At 47.9% G+C, this 24,169-nt stretch overlaps 1 protein-coding gene across 3 annotated transcripts in view; it reads right to left on the bottom strand.

The window, feature by feature from the left end:
* MYO1D (myosin ID) overlaps positions 1 to 24,169 on the bottom strand; it is a 163,504-nt gene that overhangs the window by 26,070 nt on the left and 113,265 nt on the right. The window contains exon 22 of one of the 3 annotated variants that reach the window (XM_075116552.1): positions 16,231 to 16,693. The exons of 1 other annotated variant lie outside the window; for it this stretch is intronic. In XM_075116552.1, coding sequence (XP_074972653.1) covers positions 16,669 to 16,693 — 25 coding nt within the window. In that variant the 3' untranslated portion in view covers positions 16,231 to 16,668. Of the gene's footprint in view, positions 1 to 16,230; positions 16,694 to 22,538; positions 22,755 to 24,169 lie in introns of those variants that run through there. One more of the 3 variants, XM_075116551.1, reaches the window with a different exon arrangement.

Raw genomic sequence — 24,169 nt, 5'->3', positions numbered from 1 at the left:
GCATCACTCTGGTTTTGTCCTTGTGTGCAGCACAATGTTTTGAGGAGATGGGGTGCAAGTTCTACTTGTTATCCTTCTGCGACCCCGGACAGCACTTCAGGATTGCCTCCGGAGAGCCCCGAGACATTCCCTCTTGACTTCACAAACTCTGACTTGAGCAGGTTTAGTTTCCAAAGAAATCAGCCTTGGAATGAGTCAGGAACTGTTACGCTGGTTTCGAAAGGCATTATCTGTGCTTTAGCTTTTGAAGAAGCAAAAGCTTCAGCAGAGGACGTTCGCTGAGGCCAACTAAGCTGAAAGGGTTATGCTTGAAAGACAGGAAGTTTTTGTTTCCCAGCCCATGACCTGGGTGCCTCGCCCTCCGAATCACCTCACCCACCTTCCTCAATACCCAAACCTGAAATTGGATATTGGCTGCAGCGAGCAACACGTGCCAGGGCACCATAACCTAGGGGAGGGACCTCCAGCAGTCTCCACCGTCTCAGCACGGGTCCTTCCAGTGCAGACTGGGAGCAGATTTTCCCTGCAGATGCCACCTGAAAGACAGCTGTGAAACACTTCCGATGGTGGGGCAGCCACAACTTCTCTGTGCCTGGAACCCTGCGATGGGCAGAGGGGTTCAGCTGCTTTCTGCTGCTGCTGATCCACAGCTCTGCTGGCTATGGGGCCACCTCCGTATTTGCTTCCCATAAAAAGAAGTCGATGCCTCCAAAGAAAAGAATTTAGCTGAAAATTGAAGTTGTGAAAGCTCAGTCCTGAAGCGGCCCAGGAGTCCGCGGTTGTAACTCTGGAGGCGAAGGAGTCTGGAGAGGTTTTTCCAACACTCAGCTTCACAGCCAAGTCGGCAGCAAACACTTGCCCAGCCCCAGCCGTTTCGCAAGTGGCCCAAGCACATTTCTGGTTTCGGGGTTGGGATGCTGAAGGAATAACTCACAGTGGAAACACTAGAAGTCTAGTATCAGAATATTAACATTTGTTTGAAAAGAGCAGCAGCAACAGAAACAAAAAGCCCCCAAACCTCATGCCATTCACAGCCAGCTGCTTTTTGTCTTTTCACTTCTCATTTGCTGGGAAGTTTCTGCACCACAAAAGCTGCACTGACGGTGCTGTCAGGAGCAGCTCGCGAAGCTCACGGCTCTACCTGGACGTCTTGCTGTATTTCAATTCATATCACCCCAAAGATATCACTTAGTTACCTCAGAATGTACAGAGACACTGGAGAGAAGAAATCATTTCCTCGACATGTGTTTCCTAATGCTGGGGGATTATAAAGGGGGACTCTATGTTATCCCATCTTTTTGTTTGATACTGACAATTAATATTTATCATATTAATGCAGGGAACCTCTATGCCATATTATGCTTCAGTTCAAACAACCAGCTCAAATTCCAAGAGCCAAGGTTGTTCTATCAGCGTTGCCCACGTTGGCCACAGCCCCCTGTGGGATTACCCGGAGCATATCAGTGATCATCCACGTGGGTTTGCATTTCACAAGGGAAGAGGAAAAGAAAACATCAGACCTTGATCCATGCCACGTCGCAAAGCCAACATGGCCAAATCAAACTCAGTGGGGGTACCCTGCACGTACTTTTGGGTACACAAGAAACAGTCTATTTTTCTTTCCAGCAGAAATTTCAAAACAACGATATGAAATAAATTTCAGTCTTTTCTGACCTGTCTAACCAATATTAGCTCTGAGCACTGTATCTCCCCAACTCCTACATGTGGTATTTTGGGGAAGGGGCAAATGTCAACAGACTTCCTCTGGGAAGTTCAGGATCCTGTTTTGACCAGCTGAGCTTCAGTTTGCATCAACAAATAGACATCCAGTCATTTTTACATATTCATGCACGATATTGCTAAGCAAATGCCTACCAAATGCAACCAAACAGATTTTGGCCACTGATCTCTCAAAACCTTCATTTTGGGGGGTTTACTCAAGGGGGTAATTTTGCTCTGAAACACGACGGGGTGACTCTGGTGTTCTTCATGCCCAGGGTAAGCCTCTATGGCTCATCCCATGCTGAATGTCTCGGGCAAGTCGCGGGCAGCACTGCTGTAACGTGGGTTGATGGGGCAGAGCCAGGAGGCAGACAAACCCCAGAGCCACGCCAGGAAGGATGCTCCAAACCAGCTGGAGCACACTGGTGCAGTCCTACCAAAATCTTCTTTAAAAAAACCCATAAAATCCAAAGCCGGGTATGACAATAATGCAAAGAGGTTGCAGCGATGGAGGATAACCAGAGCGCTGTCTGAAAGTAGACAAAAAATAATAAAAAAGAGAATTTGGCATAACCTCAGGCAGCACAGGAGACTGCCCTGGGGAAGTACCTTCCCCCAAGAGATGTTCCCTGGCACCGGCCTGTCCAAAAGGCTACCGGGGCTATTTATTTAGGCAGCTGAGTCCAACCAGCACTACCTGTACTGTGTCCTACCACACGGCACGTGACGTGCTCAGACTTGCAACTGCAAGTGTTTCAGAGAGGAATTATGATGCACCCGAAGTGCATCACTTCTGACAGACACGCCACCTGCTTTCATCTCAGCACGTAGTTTTACTCGCAGGTCACATCAAGCACGCTACGTTAATTGCAGGGATAGAGAAAATCGCCTAGGAAAAACAGAATATTTTGCCAGGCCTGAAAAGCACAGGCGTATCTGTCATCAGGTGCAAAAGTAACGCAGACGGGTTTTTATGGTAACATGAACAGGAGGGGAAAAAATGACAGGACAGAAAAAAGATAATATGGACGTTTAAAAATAGATTTCAATTTATACCTGAGCAGCAGTTTCCCCTTAGTAGACAGTTTAGCTGCATGCAAATGTGGACACAGAGCTCACATTTATTCCCTGAGTGAAACCTCCAATGAAGACGTGACACGAGGCAAGGCAGAGAATGCTCAGCATTTCCACAATAAGAATATTACGCAGAATGAGATGCAACGGAAGCAAGCAGGAAGTAAAACTTTTCCACTTCAAAGATTGTAATACAAGAGAAAAGGAGAAATACTCTTATACTGCAACCTGCTGGTCCCACGGCCGCTAAATGCTGCAGCTCTGCCGGGTACGAGCGCACCCCGCAGGGACCCGCTCCTGAAGCTCCCTGACGTTCAAGAAGGAGGCACACGCACACACGCAGAAGGGAAAACTTGTGAATTACATTCTTTTTAGTCTTAGGCCCGAGACTGAATTCTGAAGTGAAATAAGTCAATTAAATAGACTTCAAAGTATTTACCCCATCTTAGACTAAATCACTGTTTTAATAATAGGTTTGTACTCCAAGAGTTTAATAGCCTCAGCAAAAACTATCTAAAATGTACAAGATGATATATGTTCTTGTAGCAGCCTTACAAAATCCAACCCACCTTCTAATAATAAACTGTTTCAGGCTTTCATTTTCTAAATTGCATGTGTACTTTGGAGAGAGGTTTTCTTGAACCTGCCGCATAATGAAAGATTTCAATAAATCTTGTCAAACCAGACAAACAGAACGAAATTTTAATTTTACTTTTAAATTGCAGCTGAGAGCTCCAGTAGATGCATTTTTTCTGTAATTGCCACATAACTAAGGCGGAGGAGTTTGCTTATTTTTAACAAGATAGTGTTATTGTCTCCATGTGTTAGAACATTTCGTTGTCTACAAAAATTTAACCTCTCGATATGCAGAAATAGATTTGCCTCTCCTGCTCTAGCTCTGGCCAGTAAGGGATTAAAAATATTACAGAAGGGGAAGGGAAAGAAATGTTACGATAACTGGAAAGGACACTTTAACCCCATGGTAAGGCTCAGTATGGAAAATTACTCCATACATTACCATATCGTGTGGTGCTGCACTGACTTACAGCCATGGCTGAAGCTTGGCTGTAGTTTGAGAAGCAAGATGACTTTTGTTGTTAAACCACACTCTTCGAAAGAAACAACCAAATTTGCAGTACTGGTGAGAAATAGGCTTTTTGGTGCTATTTCCCCATTTCTGCCTGGTCTGAAGAGCCTCCATCAGCTCACCACAGCTGCATCTGATGAGGGGGAGTTTTCAGAGCACTGACTAATTTTCACGTTAAGGGTTTCTATCCAGCACGCTGTCCTGAGGCGCACAGTGCTAAAAATAAGAGAAAATGCCCTCCCGTCCAGCCCACGAGGACGCAGGCGGGTTACTTCCACTGCCCTCCTCCTCCTCCCCACCCCTGCTCCGGGAAACCCGGCTGTGGCTTCTGCACGGAGAAAGGGGCAGCTGCCACCCCCCGGCCCCTCCGCCACCGACTCGGGGCTTCGTGAGCCCCACCGCTGCCGAGCCATTTCCATATTCTTCTTCTTATTATTATTATTATTTCTGAGGGTTTGGTAATGAACTCATTAAATCACCGAGGCGGTGTGACAGCGAGTGGCTGAGATGCCGCTGATGTAGCCATGGTAACCGTCCCCTGCTCAGGGGACCTCGCTGGCCCCCTAATTACTGTCACCCCCGATCAAACGCGGCAGCCTGTGCCGCCACGGGCCCGTCCGGTGGTCAGCGTACAAAGGATCCCCTCCTCTTCGCCAGGGGAGCCCCTGCGCACATCTGTATTCCCAGCCCAGGCTCTCCCCCCATCCTGTCCCCTTCCCATCCCTTCCTCGCTGGCTCTGCTCCAGCAGTTTCCTAGAAAGGCTGAAACAAAAGATGCTCTGGCTGCGTCGCAGGAGCTCCCTGCAAGGCACCGCTTTCCCTTGGCCTCGCCCCTCTCCCCGCGGCGCTGTGTGGGTGATGCCGGGGGGCTGCTCCCCTCCTGGGCTGGGCCAAGGTGATGGGGCTCCATCCCCATGGATCCACCCTCCCAAGGCAGGCAGCAGCATCTGACCCACCAGGCTATTTGGAGAAAAATGCTCCTTGCCAAGGTCTAACTGGCAGGGACTGAAGTCCTGTGTTTGCAGAGGTAATAAAGCTGATTAACATATTCTACAATATTGAGTTGTTTTTTTTTTAAATAAAACACAGCTTGAATTTGTATTTACACTTAAGGGTACCTTAATTCACACTCATCTGAATTAAACAGAGCACAGTAAGAACTGCAGTGGAATGCACTGGACATACCAACACATCCCTGCAGACAGGTGGAAAGGACAAATAGTGTAATGCTTATGCTAAAGAGGAGGGAGAGTCAGGCAGGCAGCAGGCAGCACAGGCAGGCTGCAGGCAGCACAGGCAGGCAGCAGGCAGCACAGGCAGGCAGCGGGCAGCACAGGCAGGCTGCGGGCAGGACAGGCACACTGCGGGCAGGACAGGCACGCTGCGGGCAGGACAGGCGCGCTGCAGGCAGGACAGGCACGCTGCAGGCAGCACTGGCACGCTGCAGGCAGCACTGGCACGCTGCGGGCAGGACAGGCACGCTGCGGGCAGGACAGGCACGCTGCGGGCAGCACTGGCACGCTGCAGGCAGCACTGGCACGCTGCGGGCAGGACAGGCATGCTGCGGGTAGGACAGGCACGCTGCAGGCAGGACAGGCAGGCTGCAGGCAGCACTGGCACGCTGCAGGCAGCACTGGCACACTGCGGGCAGGACAGGCACGCTGCAGGCAGGACAGGCAGGCTGCAGGCAGCACTGGCACGCTGCAGGCAGCACTGGCACACTGCGGGCAGGACAGGCACGCTGCAGGCAGGACAGGCAGGCTGCAGGCAGCACTGGCACGCTGCAGGCAGCACTGGCACACTGCGGGCAGGACAGGCACGCTGCGGGCAGGACAGGCACGCTGCAGGCAGGACAGGCAGGCTGCAGGCAGCACTGGCACGCTGCAGGCAGCGCAGGCAGCGGCTCCTCACCCAGCATGTGCACAGCCCAGCTTCTCTCTCCATGCTGAGCTGAGTCAGAGCAAATCCTATATGTATGTTCTGACAATTGGTCTGTTACAAATACAAGATCTAACTAATGTTATGCCATTTTACAGATAGAGATCCTTGCTAGTTACGATTATTAATAGGGTTCAAGTAAATGCTAGCATCTTGTTGACTCGACCAGAGAGTTTATGATAGTTATAATCTGTGGTGTTGGGATCAGTTAAGTTACTGCTGCCATATGAGGAGAAAGTAAAACATTTGCATAAGCACAAGATTTTATACTTAACGTGCAAGGATATGAAACTGCATCACGCCCCCACCGCCACCTTCCTTACTGAGGAAACATCTTTTCCCTGCTGTATCATTTCTATTTGTGCTCTAAATCACCATGCCTGAGTCATGGGAGAACAGAACAGCCTTTCTTTGCAAAAATATATTTTCCCAACACATGCGGTTACAGGATGTGCTTGACTCCACAAGCTCCCGGAATACTTTTAATGATGCTGAAAAAGAATCATTAAGTCAGAAGTTGCAATTACGATGCCCTCAATCATAATTCTTACTTTCAGTCAGACCTTGACCTCTAATTCCTACTCTCTCGAGCTCAGCTGACAACACGTAGCAAAACCAAACACAGGATGCGGGCGCTGTCAGCAGCTCAAAATGAAAAAACACCTCACCAGAAGTTTGTCAGACGTTTCTCTTTAGAAGTAAATTTTAAAATTTGACGTGGCACAGCTTTAATGTGCTACTTTCCGCGTGCTGGTGAAAGCCCTTTCCAAGCCAAACACGGGAGCTGAAAGGCAGCCTGTCAGCAAGGGCAGCGTGTCTCACGCTGACAAGCACCATCGGCTCCCTGGCTTTTTTTGCGTACGGCATTTTTGGCACTCCTGTGCTAAACACTCCCGGGGCCAACCTTGCAGCACAGTATTGCTTACAGCCTGTGCAGAAACGCTGCGGGGCAGTTTGCTGGAGGATGCTGCCGCTGGCTGCTGCCCTGAGACGGAAACTCCCCGATAAATTTGTGCTTCTCTCTCCATTCCTGGTAGAGGACGCTCTTCAAATGAATATTTAAACACCTTGAAAGCAAGTGATTGATTCTTGGGTCAGGTCTGTACTATCGCGCATGTTACTCCAGCAACAGATGGAGAGAGCATCCCCTTTCTGTTCCAAAGGCCTATGCCATCATCCACACGATGCAACAGCAGCAGTTGAGAGAAGCTCCTTTGACTAGCCTGATTTGTCCGTCAGCGGGGCTCTGATGATGCTTCCCTGATCCTGCTCTTCCAGACAAACGCAGCATCCTGCGAGAGCCCCAGTTCAGGATCTCGCTCAGTAGCGTGAAAGCGAAAGCCGTCAATGACAATTACTTCTGATTTAGCTGTCCTTCCCCAGCAGCTTTCCCGAGCCGCTGCTCCTCTGACAGACTGTGCTGCTGACTCTTTTTCCAGCCTGCTGAAGTACCCGAGGATTTTAGCATATAACAGCCACTCTCCATATCCATTTTGTTTCCCCAGACAAAAGGTTTTCCACTAATTTTGGGTCTCTTCCCTCCCCCGACTCCTCATTCTCATACAGTTTCTAGCCTCATCTGAAGACCACGTTATATGAAAGAAAAGGACTAAATTTAGCTTGTAAGGTCTTGCCATAGTTTCTTCTGTGTTTATCACTGCTGTATTTAATTGTCTGCATCACAAGGATCAAAGACGGATGAAGTGGGAAATTTAGTAGGTAGCAAACAAGCGCCAGTATAATTTGACGGCTGGCTTTCCGCTCACTGCTTTATGCTCATTAACCCAATTCCTTTGAACTCACGCAGGAGATGCAATAACACATCATTGGCAACCAACCTCCCAGGGATGCCAAAAGGGATACGAGTCCCAGGTAAGTCGGAGAGAGACGAGCCGATGATGTCGGAGTTTCCTGCCTACGTGCAGGCGAGCGAAGCAAACCTTCAGGAGCGCTGACCCCACGTCAGTCTGCTGGAGAGGCTGCCGACACGGGGAGCCTTGCAAGAACCCTGCGGTCCAGGCACTTCCCTTTGCATCTCCTCCTCCTTCCTTACAAAAGAGCTTGTGAATTTAGTTAACAGATTTCTCAATATTCTGTATCATTACTTACAATATAGGGTAAGATCAACCATACACTGTTCAAAAGTATTTTCTGAATAATTTAAGAAATGGCCCTGTTGCTCCGTACCTCAGAGCAGGCACTGCAAGCCACAGCCAGGCACGACGCACCGTAATCGTGAACAAAATTCCTCCCTATAGCGTTGTCCTCGTGCCCATCTCGCATGAATCAGGTAACACAGATGAACAGGAACCCAAGCTGATGATAAAACTGCCCTTAGGAAAAGAAATGGAATCAGGCACTGGTCTTCAAGACAGGCAAGCATCACTTGGTATGACCTCCTACTGGGTCGCAGGATGAAAGCTGGTTGCTGCTCACTCCATATGATAAACGGCTGCTGTCTTGGGGGTACGAAATGAGATGGGGGCACGAAAGGAGGATGTGGGTGGAGAAAGCCTTTTGCCAACTACTCTGCAGAAAAACCCCTCTTTATTTCCCTTTTTGAAATTCATGGCTTGGAAAAAGCAGCAGACACTGCTATGCATAATCACATGTATGTACCTGTGGTCTGAAAACAACCCAATCTCTTCCTAGTCATTGCTGCCATTGACAGTGACAACACCCGCTGACACCGGCCAGCAGAAGGTGTTTCAGCTGATGCAGCCAAAGCAATCAAACTCATTAGCACTGAGGATGCCTCAGAAGCTGGAGAAAGGGCAGCTACACATCAGGGATCTAATTTGCTTCTTTCCTCACCTTCATTTCATCACTTACCACCTCTTCCTTGGCTTGTTACCTTTGTTTAAAAATTTATACGGCCCTTGCTTAAACATTCTGGTGTGCTTTGCCTGTGGGAATCTGTGAGGACGTGACTTGGGACTTTATGCATGTTTAGGGATATTCCAGCTGGGCAAGTACCTTGAAAAAGCAGTTCTGAGTCTGTTGGAAATGAAACAAGGAGGATGACAGAGCTTCAGATGAAACAACGAAACAAAGCTCATTAGCCCTCTTTCAACAGTGTCTGGGCAAGCACGGCACACCTCAGATGAGACGGGGCGAGTGCGTCATCCCAAGCAAAGCTACGGCCGAAGATCCTTCACTAACTGGCTACACAATGAAACCCACCTGCATTCACAACCTGTCTAGATGCAAAGGAACTCCATTTTAATTAAACCTATTTAGCTAGCCCAGTGCAAACGCTGTGGAGGCATTCGGTTCAGTAAGGCTTAGACTAAAAACAAACCTTCCCCGGAACAGCTGGCAGCAAGAGGTGGGAAGATGCACAAAGGGACTGATGTGGTGCTGAAAAAATACTTTTTATATAGCCACAGCTGTACTGGCACAGCTTTTTTGGCACGGAGGAGTGAAATGTGATGTTCAAGACAGTTGTCCACATAAATAAAGGGCACAAAGCCTTTGGAGAGCTGGATGCTGTCCCCTTCGCAGCAAGTCCCTTCCACTCCACAAAGCTTCAACCCTCCATCTCCCCTGACATTTATCCTGCTAAGCCATTTGAAATCCCAGCCTGGATGCCCAGGTCCCCAACGCCGGCCAGGGCACTGTTCTGAGAAATGGAGAGCAGTGCACTGAGAGTGACGGTCTGTTTGAACAACAGGGAAAATCATGCAGCAGCCCAAGACCTAATAGGCAGAAATTCAGTTTGACCCATGGCAATTCACCACGAGGTTGCTCTGGGAAGGGTGAGGGTGTGACGGATCGCAGAGTGCACGTGGGCAGCTACAATGACGCTGGTGAAGGCTCAGACTGGAAGCAGGACTTTGTAGCAGAGATTCACACTGACTGCCTGGGAGAGGGGCTGACCTTTTGTAAGTGCAGAGGAAAGTCAAGAACTTTCCCCTGAAAGTTTATGGTTGAAAATAAGATCTTAGTAAAAAAAAACCAAAAAGCTCTTGTATGTTTACCTTTTTCCTTCCCAAATTCCCCCCTGCTGACATCTGATATTTGGGTGGCTTGGGAGTGAAAGAGGAAATACAATTTTGCCTTTTGCAAAAGAAGGCGCGTTTGAGCCTGGTTACCTTTGCTGGTACAATTGTGCTTGCCTGTCCATCTGTCCATCCCCACTCCGCCCCCAGGTCTGACAGAGAGAAGACTAATAAATAAACTAAGTGAAAAATTAACTGCCAGAGATACGCAAATAAATACCTTCCTGACGGAAAGGCAAGCCAGACTCTGCCCTTCCATGTCCTTTTTGCTGGCTGCTATCGAGCAAGCACACGTATTTCTCTGCACTGGCCATGCAATGCGCCATCTCTTGCCTGGGAGGTTGCTGTGGGAGGACGAGCAGAGGAGGACTCAGCTGTTACGCCAACAGTGGTGGTATTTAGAAGAAAGGGACCCAATCCTTAGGCAACCTGGTTTTATCTGTTCCACTGCTGGGAGCGATGGACGCCCCTGTTAAAAAGCACAGCCTCCATAAGTAAAATCAAACGCAACGTTAACGTGTAACGTGCCTTTTTCAGGCTTACATCCTAATCCCTTCTCTCCTTACTAATCATAAACCATCTCTGACCCAGCACTGATGACGTTTTTGTTCTGGGTTGATAACCTTGTAATTCAGAAGTGAATTCATTTCCAAGCATCCAACGCTCCGTGCGTGAGCAGACCCCAACGGCTGAGTACCCCAGCTCAGGTGCTCCACGACTTGGCCCACTCGGGTATCTACTGGGGTTTTGCGTATCCCCGTTTGGGGGCTGTCCCAGAGCAGCTCAGTAACCTCCCCAGCAGCAACCACAAAGCAAAACACAGGCTATGACAGATCAAAGTGCACAAACTGCACAAGCGCAGTAAATTATCTCAGGTTTTGCTACTGAAACTCTTGCACCTGGGCCAGGCTAAACACAAACGGCCAGACCTCAGCACCAACCACCTTAGTAACTGCGTAACATACACAAACACTTCTGGTTCCTCTTTTGGATGAAGGCTTTCAGCTGATTTACACATATAGGAAGAAAAACACTGGGTGAACTCTGCAATGGACAGAGGATCACTGAACTTCATGCAAAGTTCCTTCCAATCTGCAATCAAGTTTGCATCGAGCTAAACTTGGTTGAGTTCTTCAACCAAACCCAAAGGAAGTTGGCTTATCAGGGAACAATCTCCTGCAAATAGAGCATCCCTTAGAAGCTAAGTTGACAGGCAGACAGCTTTTATCTCTTTTACTAAGGCTTTAAAAAAAAAAAACACCAAACCCACCAAAACCAAAAACTAGGTCAGTCTTGGCCATCCTGCCATTTCACACTCTATATTTAGCTATAACTACTACCATACAACACAGCGAATACATCGCTATTAGCCACAGAAGATGTGTGATCATAACTGACAAGCGACTTGCACGACCAGTCTAGCCTACAGGATGAATCCAGGGTCCTGGGGAGTTTATAAACACTGAGCCATCCGCACTAACCTCCTCTGTGCTCAGATAACATTCATTAATTTTGCTACTTTTCTCAACATAAATATGAGCAAATGATGCTTCTAATTCCGTGGGCAAAATAAACGGTTCAAATGTGAGCTCAGCAGCAAAACTCCCTAACTTACAGGTGCACCCATTAACCGTTGGGAGCACAGGCACCCACATTTAGAGCGACCTGGCTCTGAAGATGAAATATTGGAGGCTTACAAGAACACCCAGCATTTTAACATCTTTAAAGCCACACATCTCCAATCACTTACCGGCTCCATCCCCTGTCCTCCCCCTAGCACACGTTAGCGTGGTACAGCATTGCACATCTGCAGAGGGTTGAGGTAACAGCGCAAAGGTCAGTAAGAGAAGGAGATTTGCTTGGTGGTTGTGCCGTGCTCACGGCCAGGTGGAGGGATGAGAAGCAGCTCAGGCCTGGCAGTCACAGCTAAAAGAAGGGGTAACAGAGTTTTGGGTGTAACCTCAAAGTCATTAATTCCATCAGGTAACTCAAATTTCATAAATACAGAAACACTTCCATTTTATTTAAAGTAAACATGTGGCAACAGCCTAGACAGGAGTAACGGTGATGGCCCTGCCTTGTTCACCTCATTATCTGCATCAAGGCTTCTCACATCTTGCACCACACCCCCCCCCACTTGCAGGCAGCGATGGCACGAGCTCCCAGCCCTCTCAGACTGGGCACAGCCACAGAAAACACTCGCCTCTCCCTCCTCCTCTTGCGTGTCCCATGGCTCCCTAATCTAGCATCGAAACAAGTCCTGCCGCTCCCCGTCCACACACACCAGGGCTCCCGACGCCTCGCACCCTTCAATCTGTGCCTCACCCTGCCTTGCTCACCTGCGGGTCCCGCAGGCCCCAGCACAGGCGCTGCTGGCGCTCCGGAGAGGCAGGCTCCCCTGCTGAGCTGCCGCGACCAGCAGCGCTCCTTTTCGTGCTCACAAGAAAAGTGAAGTTGAAGCCCCCAGCACCGAGAGGAGTCATCAGCACTAATCACTCACCATGCAATTACTCAGCTACTCAACCTCCAGCTGCAGTAGGCATCTCCACACCAGCGGGAGATCCTTGTTATTCACTGTCAGGCATGACGTGACATATCCCCGACATCTACCCTTTGCAAACGTGTATGAGTACAGCATGGAGTTAAGCTGGTGCTTAAGTCCCACTTCAGCCTCACTGAGGTATCAGGACTGGACTAATGTAAGCTTTCTTTAAAGCATATTCCCTCCAAGCTGTTTTTTCTGCCCTCTTCTGAGCTCACCCACGTGCCCTGTTCCTTCGTCTTGTCATTCATGGTTTCTCCTGGCCAATTTGCAGCCTGTGGAACTGTAAGAGACACACGGGAGGACTATCAACATTCAAAAGTCTTTATGTAAATCCTTATTATACAGGAAATTAATTCCAGTCTGAGCCAAACTCAACCCAGACATGCAGCTGGGCAAACACATATGCCTCCAAACTGCAAGCGTACAAGTAAAGCAAATAGAAGTAGCCGATGAACGCTTTGGGAAATGGCATCCCTAGCCCACTTGCCCCAAAGTAGTACCAGTTAAAACTGGCGGAGACATCTGCTCAGATTTGAAGACGGATGGTGGAATTAAGGTCCTAAACATAGGCTTCTGGTGCCATTTTAGAGATCCTGGGGTACATCATCTTGTCTCCAGCTGCCATTGCAGAAAGCACAAGTGTCCTTTAGGTCCTGTGTCCCACCTGCCAGCCCTATGCAGATTCCTGACACACCACAAGGCATTAAAAATGGCACTGACACCTCTGCTCAGGCAAATTATTTCCACTCCCATCTACTTGTTCAGTCTACTTCAAAACCCAACTTTACACTTGAGTCGAGGCACGACAGCATGTGCCTGTGCTGGGGATGCACCTTACGTTGACCAACTCTGGAAAACATAAGATCGTCTCCTGTATCACCCTCAAACTGAAGGTGAAACACACCATGTGCTGGCTGCTGATGTGACAAATTTATGATTAAGTGTTTTACTCACCCATTTTATCTGCCTCAAAAGTTCCTGGGAGGAAGTGTCACTGCTTGGATTTGGATGCTAACACCAAGCCCCGCCAGTGCCTGCGGGTCTGTCTACCAGGTAGCTGAGAAGCTGGCACCAGCCCAGGGCCACTGGGTTCAGGCACCAAAGTATCCTTCCTCCCCCTTTTTCTACGTTAAAAAAAAAAAAAAACCAAAAGAAAAAAGAGAAAACGGATCCGTTCAGCAGATGCTGCGATGTCCTGCGCATGGCTGGAGGGGACCCCAAAAGCATCTTTTACACTTCCATCAAAACTATCAAGCCAGATGCTCTATGAGCAGAGGAATGACTACAGCCTGCTTTCCTCAAAAATAGAAGCCCAACGAAGCACGCCTCGCACAACTTACAGCACTGCCTCATCCTTCAGCACCCTTCCCTCACACCCAGCTTCGCATTTCCGTGCTGTGACACTTCTTTTTGTTGGCGGGCTGATGACGCAGCTCCCCACGGGGATGGAGGACGGCTGAATTCCCCTGCCTTTGGCTGCGCAGAGATCTGAGAGTTTGTCTCTTTAATCACAGTGAGTGATTTTCACGAAACTTAGAGAGAATGATCTTTGCTACCTCTCTCCCTCACTGTCAAATCTGAGGATACAGCAGCCACATAAAACCATGTTTCCCTGGGAAACCAAGCTAAAAATAGCCAGGCTGGCTGGCTGGGGAGACTGGTCTGGAGTTTTTGAAATTGCAGTTAGGACGAGATAGCACTGGGGTTAAGTATCTGTGTTACTGACCCTGAATGCTAAAGATCTCGGTGTAAAACATTGCTGTCCCCTGTCTTACCCACGGTCACTGGTGGTGAAGGCTGAGCTTCCTGCCCAGCACGGGGAGGGGCTCAGCCTTTCCAGCCAGCAGCCTCTCTGCAGCCCCAAAGCGACGGGTGGCCTCTGATCTACCAGCCCAAGCTGGGGGACGTAGCCTGGTTTGAAACTATCGTTTCAAACTATCAGCCTGGCTCAGCTTCCAGCACGCGTGAGGAAGTGACGGCTGAAAGCAGCCTGGCCACGAGCTGGCGCAACTCGCCGGTGACGGAGCACGGTCACCAACGGCTCGGTGGGGTCTCTGTCCCCGAGGTGCGGGGGTGGCATCAGCCGAGGTCCCGCTGAGCTGTCGTAACTCTCCTCCGATCGGCACCTCTCACCGAGATGAGCAAAGGAACAAACTCGTGCTCCAGGGGATCGGGGCTGGGGTGGACTGAGTGGGTAGAAGAGTATGGACGGGGGCTTTATTTTATTGCTTTTGGCTGTTCTCTACCTGTACATTGATGAAACATACCGTAAAAGTGATCTACACTAACACAAATATAACATATTTCTGCAGGAAGGAACAGTCCCGCCGAGGCCTGCCTGCAAATCAGTAATTTCTGAGGGGAGCTCGTTCGGCGAGCGGTCCCAGCAGGGCACGGCCTAAGGACGGAGCATCTCTGTAAGTCTCCCCTTAGCCTGCCCCACGAGACTGCCCAGCAGGTACCAGGATGGGGTGGTGGAGAAGGAAGAACAACTTCCCCTTCTCCAATATCAGCTCATCTTCTGAGTTCACACAAGGAAAAGCAAGAAGGGGAAAAAAAATCTTTTGTGCATTTAATTCAGAATCTAATTACTGTGTATAAATTAGTTAGCTGGCTTCCACCTAAGATTTAACATGTAATAGCCTATGAATCACATCTCTGTTACAGGATATATTGTGCCATTTATATGTAAAAATGCTTTATGCAAGGCACCCTGTGGACTAGGGATATTAATTTATACCACGGGCTCTGGAAGATTAAGTGAAATTACAGAAGATAAGGAGATAAGACACCACTGCTGATCAATGCTTCTTAATGAGGAACATGCTCTATGTGCATTTTAAGGTGAAATCATCCATCAGAGTCTACACAGCCGTAAGGTCAGCTGCTATATATGAAGATGGTGTGCATTAAAACTCCACTGGTTGTAACAAAGACTCTCTCTGGTCAACAACACTGGAGCTGTTTCCTTCCACCTGCTTTGCTGGCTGCTTTCTCCATATGCTTTTAAATACTCCGTTTAATCTGCCCAGATTAACTCCTGTGGACACAGACCCAAGCAGAGAATATTCCTCACCATGATCTTGATTTTCTTCCTTCCACTGAGCCATGTTTTGCGGCAGGAACTTCTCTGGCAGCTCCTCCAGTCAATCCCTATTTATTTCCTGCCAGTTTGTGGGCACCACAGGGAAGAGCGATGAGGACTCCCATGCCATGCTCTTCGTGCCTGAGAACAGGCACGTGCACTCCAATTTCCCTAATGAGGCAGCGACGCCCACTCCAAAGGCTTCTAACTCATTTATAAAGAGCAGTCATCACAGAAGTTATTCCACCCGAAGGACAGGGCACAAGAGCCACGGGCAGCCGCTGACTAAGGAGTTGCACCAGGAGATGAATCCTCCTCCTGCATCAGCAGTCTGCAACTCCAGCAGCACAGAGCTGTTTTTGTGTTTATGCTCTGTCCTGACCAGCTCCTCCTCATTACTTAAAAGAGAACAAAACATTACTTACAGTCTAATTTGAAGCTACTGCCCTGGAGTCAGAAACCAAATTAATTTCCATAGATACTGAGTGGTTTTACCAGTATAGTGGAGCTAATTACCTCTTCTCCCCCGTCTCCATTATTACTGTCACCTCCTGTAGGGACAACACAGAAGCAATGTCCTACCCTACGAATGCGGCACGCAGCAGTAGCCCAGAACTGTCTGGGAGGAGATGGTAAATGCTCCCTTAGCATCTCAAATACGCCAGACAGCACGTGAAAATAACCCCTAATGCAAAATTGTTTGGTGAGAAAACAAGAATTATCTGGACTGCGAGAAGTTTTATTTATTATATGTGCCTAAAGACAGCAGGGCTTAGTTCCAACAATGCGAAGTTATTAGGCACCAAGAAACGCCGAAGCCACCCAGTGGTAATTTTTTTCACGTTGTTTTCATACACCTGCTTAGAAATTCTCTTTTGATTAGAGACAGGGGAATTCAGGCTGCCATGAAAGCATGGCATGCTTTATGTGACTGAAGTCACAAACCCAGAAGGATTCTTGAGTCACTAGAAACGAACGCTTCAGGTGTGATCCCTTATACACATGTTTCAGCCTGCACCGTCCTGTTGGGGTTCTTGGTAAGGGGAGGATCAATGTATCCATACCATGTATGCAATCAGTCACGAGCATCCAAAATAGACCGTTTAAGCACAGCATCCACGTAGGCACGTGTGTGTGCCACTGTAACTACGTTCTTTCTGTCTAACAGCATTGGTCTGGTGCACGGGTGAGCAAGTAGGAACATCCAAGCCTTCCTCTAAATGAATCTGTAAAGAAAAAAACTAGGGAGAAGAAAACGTGAGAGGTGCAATATGCACAACGCCTATGACTTTCTACCCTGGACTGCAAACCCATTTACAATAACCCTACAAGAAGATATAAAGAACGTATAAAGCATTTGTTAAATAATCACCTCTGTTGGATCATTTTCACCAGAAAAAACCTGATGCTCAACACAGGCCTTTGCCAACACAGCTCAGGCTCTCCAGGATAGCACTAGAAGCCTAATTTTCTTAAAAACAAAAACAAAAAAACCCCAAAAAGATTAAGGCATCCTGTGATTTAATGGCATCTCTTCAAACAGCAGCACTGCCTGCAATCAGAACACAAAGGCTTCTGAGCAGGGAGACCAAAAATGGGAATAATACATCACAGGTGGGGGGGAGGTCTAAATGATGCAATGAAAAAATAAACCATGTCTTTTCAGAAACTACCGTTAAACAAATGAGGGGCCACCTTTTGCATTCATTATCCTGCTGCTAGTGATTCCTTGGAGCCTGCAAGCCAGCCAGCATTTTAGCACGCACCCTAAAAGAGGATGAAGAAAGAGGATTTTAAGTAGGTCACCAGTAAATATGATCACGATGGGTCTTTTTTTGTTGTTTTTGTTTGCTGTCAGCCACTGGAGTCCTGCTTTGCAAGAAATGCTGGAGAAGAAAGGAATCGATGCAACAGCAGCAAGGTGGGCAGCGTGTCCAGAGGAACATGTGTGTTAGCTTTCTGAAACCAGCCTTGTACCTCTGACACGGGCAAGCCGTCTGAGACGAGCCTCCAGAGCAGCATGCGCATCACCGCCCCCACTCGCCACGCAGAGCTGCCACCTGGCCTCCGAGTACGGAAATGGGTATTTAGAGGTACCTGCTGCTAAGGAGTATGGGGAAATGCAGGTGGAGGTCTTATGCCAAGGGGGTTTAATGGAATCAAAGCATTCTCCTCTTTCCTTTCTGATCTCTTCTCCCACCTCTCAGGTTTCTTGTGCTGAGGAAATCAACCTCAAAGTGCCCCTCCCTGCCCCGGTCCTCTCCTCGCCCAGTGCTACAGTGGGATGGGTGGGGGGGAGAAAAAAAAGAGAGAACTGGGAAGAAAACCAGCCTGTCCTTTTGTCCCATGAGCTCTGGGGATCACTGTCTGTTTGCATAAAGGTGGGACACAGGAGGGATGGGAAAAGGAGCGGGAGGATGCCCATGGCAGTAGCTGCCTCCTCTCTGACGCCGTGGCCAGCAGGGTGAAGGGAGGGACACGCCGAGGCCAGAAGAGCTTCACCACGCAGACAGAGGCCCAGCCTGCAGCGGCCACTCAAACCCCAGGAGGACGACAACCCACCAAGCAAAGCCGCATCAGCTGCCGTTGTCTGACTCTCCACCGCGCTCTGCCAGCCTGCGCGGGTTGACTGGCACTGCCACGGTTCGTCTGGAGAGGAAGCTTCAAGAGGGGAGAAAGTGGAAAATAAAGGAGAAAAAGATCTTGCCAAATATTCCACAAAAATTGGATTGTGGTTGCAGGAGCAGGAAGGGACTAGCTTGGGTTTGCTGTCAGATGGACAGGAGTAATGCTGTTCTAATGCTACTGCAATGCTGTTTCAAATCCAAGTCTATTCAATTCTGCCCTTTAAAAAACAAACTAGCACATTGTTTCTACGCTTTGGTTGCCGAGTAGTCCGAGAGCAGGCAGAGCGCTGGTTTTCTCCAGGTCCTCAGGGATATACGCAGCGATGGACGTTTTAGAAAATGATGCTCCTAGGACGTTTCAGCATTTCAGGGATTTTCTGTTCCTGGAGGCGCACCTGGCTGCTCACCATGCCCCGCGTACCTGGAGCACCTTCTACCGCAACTTTCCCCATGAGTAGGGAAAAAAAAAAGGCCAATGAAAGCAGACAAGCCCACACGCCTTCGAGGCAGAGCGCAACGTCAGACGTGGTCTGAAGGTGGAAGCAGCAGGTGCTATTTGAGCTTTTCCTAATTTGGTTTTGTATCATACGGATCGCGTTTACCTCGCGGCGCTACAGCTAAATGGAATCCTTGACGGAAAATAGCTGTAATGAAAGAGCATAAGCTACCCCCTCGTCACCCGCTCAACCTCTCCCCTTGCCTACACGGGTAACAAACCCATCACATGAAGCGCCTTTTGCCAACTATTTATCAAACCAGTGAGTGTCGCCTGAAGAAAATGGTGCATTGTTTTTCTCTCGGTAATAGCTGCTGGCTGAACACTGCAGAGATGCCGAAGGCGTCTATAATTGCAGGCATTCCCACGTGAACTCCCAGGAAAAGACAGGTTGCTCTAGCGCGCCCGAAGGACTGTGGCGCTGCCTCAGGGCTGCTGGAGAGCCAGCTACAGCGCGACTAGGCTCGAGCCGGGTGGCAAGATAAGCACCAGAGCCACTGACCGGAGCACTAAATAAAAGCATTGTTATGGCAGACCCTCCTTGCAACAGTTCTAATACCACTGTTCAGGTTTGAGCTCATTTAGTCCCTCAAAAGAAAAGCAGCAGTTGTGCTGCAAGTCGTTGGCCATCTCTCCCCACACACACATCTCCGAGTACTTGATGTTCTGCCTCAAAAAACCTGGGTTTTAAGGCAAACCAACATGTCACTTTGATAATTTCTGGGCTTTACAGCTCTAAATATGACCTGCCCCATTAGCCTGGTACCAACAGCACTTTTTCAGGCCAGAATCCTTAAGGTGACATTTTCTAACAAGGAATTTTTATTTTTTTTAAAGCGCCTTGAAGCGATAACACAGCTCAGAGCGCAGCGTGGCGCAGAAACCGGGAGCAACACACCCCGTCGGTGCTGTCCTTTGGAGCCTGCGATGCACAAAGGCTCCAGCCATCACATCTGGCGGGGAGAGAAGTCTGAACTCCAGCTGGCTCCGCTAAATGGAGATTTATCCCGGACACACGAACTCCTTGGGATGCTGCATACTCTGAAGATGCAAATCGAACCACATGCATTTATACACAGCACACATGTGACGCTACTGGAAGTTGATGGAAAGCAGTAGAAAGCCACAGTAATGCCCACTGCTGAAGGAGAAACCCTTGAAGGAGTCCTAAATCTCACACTGCTGTCTGCAGGGTGTCAAAAATAGCATCTCAAAAAGGAAGATATTCTACTTTCTAAGATATAAAACTGGGAGGGGCTTTGCTCAGAGCCTGCCCCTAGCCGTGCTGTGTTACAAAAACCCTGTATTACCGTGGGAGAAGCCGCCTGGGGCATGATCTGATCTCCTGATGGATCCACTTATCTCTGGGCACAGCTGATGCTCTGTGCCTGGAAATGCCAAATTCTAGCACGGCGGTTTCAACCCACGCCCCGACAGCAGGTCACACACCGTCCCTGACACAAGCTCCCGCTGGCAGAGCGGGGCGCAGGGCGCGAGAGCCCTCGGAGCCGCGCCGTGGGTAGACGTGAGAGGGGTCGGGTCGCAGAGGAGCGGGACGGGACCGGCCATCGGTCTCCCGTGCGCAAGGCTGGACACATGAGCAGGGTTATGTGTGTTGGAGGATCCAGCACAAGTGCAGGGTAAGAGATGTAAATTGAGAAATACACACCAGGAGTCTCCTCTTTTTCTTTTTGCTCGCTTAATTTAGCATTAAAACTAATAAATTAATAGGTTATTACACGTAACTACTGAGCTATGGGCAAGAACAAACGGTTTCAGCCTGACTTTATGAACAAAGCAGATTTACAGGGAAATTAGCCTCGGATCATTCTCAACACATCTGTTTTGAAAAGGGGGAAAAAAAGCAATGTTTAAGCAATAGCAAATCAGAACTGATTTAGAGATCTGAAGGACTGAAACGAAGCCAACACATTAAAACTAACCACAAAAATTATCATAACTACACTTATGCAAATCTTTTTTCATATCATATAAAAAAAAACAACACAGCTTTATTTAGGAATTTGGCACACTAAAGGGGAAAGAGGCGAGCCATGGACAAAACGTGTCAGCACTTATTTCACTCAGATATCAGGGCAGGAAACATAGTGGCAGAATTACAAGCTGGCAAAGGAGAATTTATAAGGAGAGCACTGCACCAGGCGCTACTAGGGAGATACACTGCAGTTTTGTACTGGGAACTGGATTCCGCACACTGGCTTTTCTTTTTCCAGCCTGCTCTTTAGCACGAGCTTTAAAACTTGAGCTCAGACATTAAGTTCTGGATCCACTGTAAAAAGATAAACCAAAAGCTGTAAAGTCTGTCAAGATATAAAAGGATTGGGGTTTGGTTTGGGTTTGGTTTTTTTCCCAAAAGTCAGGTTCATACAGGCACATTTATTTAAATACTAATTTATTGGAGCTTGGCTTCAGAAGGAATTGTTGGGACCAAATATTTTAACCAAATATTTAGTCTCTATTTAAAAATTAAGTTCCTCAGCTCTTCCCAAAGATGCCAAGCACCGAGCTAGGGGTCGTTACCACATCCCGATTTTATCAGAAAAATGCTCCACACTTTCCAGAAAAACCAAAACCAAACCTACCCTCAGAGCACGAAATTTTAGTTCTGCGCAAAAGTCACTGATGACTTCTGAACGAGCAGTCTCAGGAGCATCAGGTGCCTTTTTGAGAATAATTCAAACACCGAGTTCACAAATTGAAATGAACTGGGCAAGAGGCAAATGGAAGGAAAGCTTAAAAGACAAATTTTTGCCTCTGCTGAAGACACTATAAAGTAGAAAACCAGAAGGAAAGTTTTGTTAATGTGTACTTTTATGATACTTTGTTTTACATAAGAATGTAAAAAGTAGCAGACGTATTTCTGATGAGGCTTATCAAATATCCAAAGGCTCCAACAGAAAAATGCATACTTCCCCCCACCGTTTCAAACGTAAGAGAAAGCCAGGAAGCCTACTCTTTCTATGAAATTCTTCTCTCCCTAAAAATATTAAAGCCTTAAAAATAATTGTTGTTTTCATCTTCACGAAAACACCTTTTCTGATATTTAGCAGCTCTCTGCAGAATTAAACGTGTGTGGTTAAAAGGCAAAGCTGTTCAGGAGCTGGGATCTGGACTGGGATCCACGGAGCTGATGAACAGCAGCCACTAAGCACCTTTAATCAGGAATAATGAGACTCAAGGTAGGAAAAGCACCCCGTGAGTGACTCACTATAAACAAATGGGGAATGCATCAACTCATGCTAATATTTAAGCATCATCTGTGAGACATTTTTGACCTCCGAAGGTCTGTAAGCAGGAGCTCCTGGGTGCTGACAACCCCGACCAGCGGCAGCGGCGGCAGCACCCTGCATCCCAGGGAAGGGAACGGGTTGCGCGTTTTGGCCAAGATCTGGCAGTCAGTGGAAGAGCAGGCACTAAACACACCAGAATTTGAGCAAGTTTGAAGTTACGTGTTGACGCCAAAAAGGTATTGCATCCACTTTGAGTCTAAACCTGCATTTTTTAAAGCATGCTGGTAGAGTTATGGCAGAGCACAGACAGCTAGGGGAGCGTAAAAGATTACTTCTGTCTAGTAGCTTGTTTTCAAATGTAACATCCCTTCGCTTAAGCACATGAGGCAGATGGCATGAACTACAACCCCCTCCCCAAATTAAAACAAAAATATAAAAGTTTTATATGCCTGAGATTTGCGAAGCAGGGAGGTTCCCAGCACACAGGCCGGCGGATGCCAGGACAGCTGCTCGGGGCAGATGGGTCCTTTGACAGCTTGATAATACTGACTTGCTGGTGAAACTAAGCCCTGGTAAGGCCAGCCAACGTGGGGCCATCTGTTTACTGGAGAGGAAAGGCTCTTGAAACAGCAGGTAGCCAATGCTTTGGTTGAGAATTAAACCAACAGCAAGATCATCAGTATTTACAACCTTTACTTGCGCAACCACATACGTACAGCTGGCAGCCCAACTCTGCCACGGCAGCCTGCTCCTGCCGCGCTGCGCTCCGATTCAAGATGCGGCTTGGGAGTTTTGCGCTACGGTTTGCACCACGGAAGGCTCTTCAGAAGGCACTTTCTGCTTATGTCAGTTTGTTAACAGCGGGCAAGGTGATGGCTCATGTCAAATTTCACAGTCTTGAATGGATGCCAAGAGCTGTAGTTCAAGACTGAAAATAATAATATGGTCAGAAAGGTGTGATAACGAATACACGGAATGTAGCAGATAGCCCACAAGAAACATCTTTGGTAAGATGAAACATTCCCATTCACCTGTTCCCACAATAATACCTTCTCTGGGGAAAATTCACAGCCTGCAGCATCAAAAGGGACGCTTGACTGGGAAGGCTGGCGCGGTAGCCGGGGAACGCAGAAACTCCGTACCGCTGCACCACGATTACTCAGGTGTGATTTCTTTCTAAATTCTGATCATAAATTTCTCAAGGATAGGCAGGAGCTGGATAGAGCCTCATAAAAGGGCACCGAAAATATTAAGTACTCGAAAATATTAAAATGTTCATACTTATAAGTATGATGGCTTCTGTAACACCTAGAGAGGAGGAGGATGGGTTTGGATTTTCTGTTCTAGGACACTGCAAAACATGTATCCCAGCTTCTGACAATCTAAATGCTATTTTTTCCCCCAGACCACAAATAATCCTTCCAGTTTCACACTGCTGCTACAGACTGTCTGAGAACAGAAAGGATTCCCCTCTTTCAGCGCAGTAGATCCACTAGCTGGAGACAGGGAACGAACCGGGCAATGCAACTAACACTTTGCAAAAGGCCGGTAAGACAAAACGTCTTTTATTAGTAATACACCACACTGGTGGGATGGGCTGGAGAGGACCTTTGGGTCACTGGAGAGCTATATTCAGAGGAGTAATAGTTACCGTGGAAACCTGATTCTAAATTTTCAAAGTAATCAAAGATTTTTGAAGCGCCCTGAATAAGACTTTCCAAATGCAAAACAATTTCAGAGAACCCCAAGCAACTCAACCATCAGAAAGATCAAACTCCTTCAAAGAACATCAAGCTCCAATAACTTCCCATTTCTACCAAGATCTCCATCCCAGGAGGAACCTGAGCGTTTCCATGGAGCTTTAGCATCTAGGGGCTGCTACAGAACGGAAAGCATCAAAGTTACACAGAGATGCTGGTATAAAGTAACCTGAACATGTTTCAGCCACAGTGGAGTCGTCCTTCCAGTGGATTTTAGACAGAATTCAAACTGACAATGCCAGTAGGACACGGGCAGGCTAGGGAAGGAAAACTGACCAATAAACCTCTTCATACTCAAAGGCAGGCCAAAAAATACAATGAATTGCTACTATTCATGTTATCAGACAAAAGAATTGACTTTCAGATGTAGAGGACAAGTACTCAAGTAAAGGATTCACAATTTTGCTGCAAAAATTAAAAGCCTCTCGAAAGCCCAAGCCCTCCCTACAGCTCATTTTATTCTCAACAGTACCAATGAAGGACTGCAGGAGACAAAGGTTTTTTTTTCCCATGCCAGGAACATACTGAGAAGTGTAACAAAAAGGTACTTTTCCATTGGAAAGTGAGTCCCGGGCCAGGCAGT

Source organism: Phalacrocorax aristotelis, chromosome 23 (genome assembly GCF_949628215.1).
Source record: "Phalacrocorax aristotelis chromosome 23, bGulAri2.1, whole genome shotgun sequence".
NCBI lineage: Eukaryota > Metazoa > Chordata > Aves > Suliformes > Phalacrocoracidae > Phalacrocorax > Phalacrocorax aristotelis.
The sequence above is the reverse complement of the archived record's forward strand: the minus strand, read 5'-3'. Positions and strand labels throughout refer to the sequence as shown.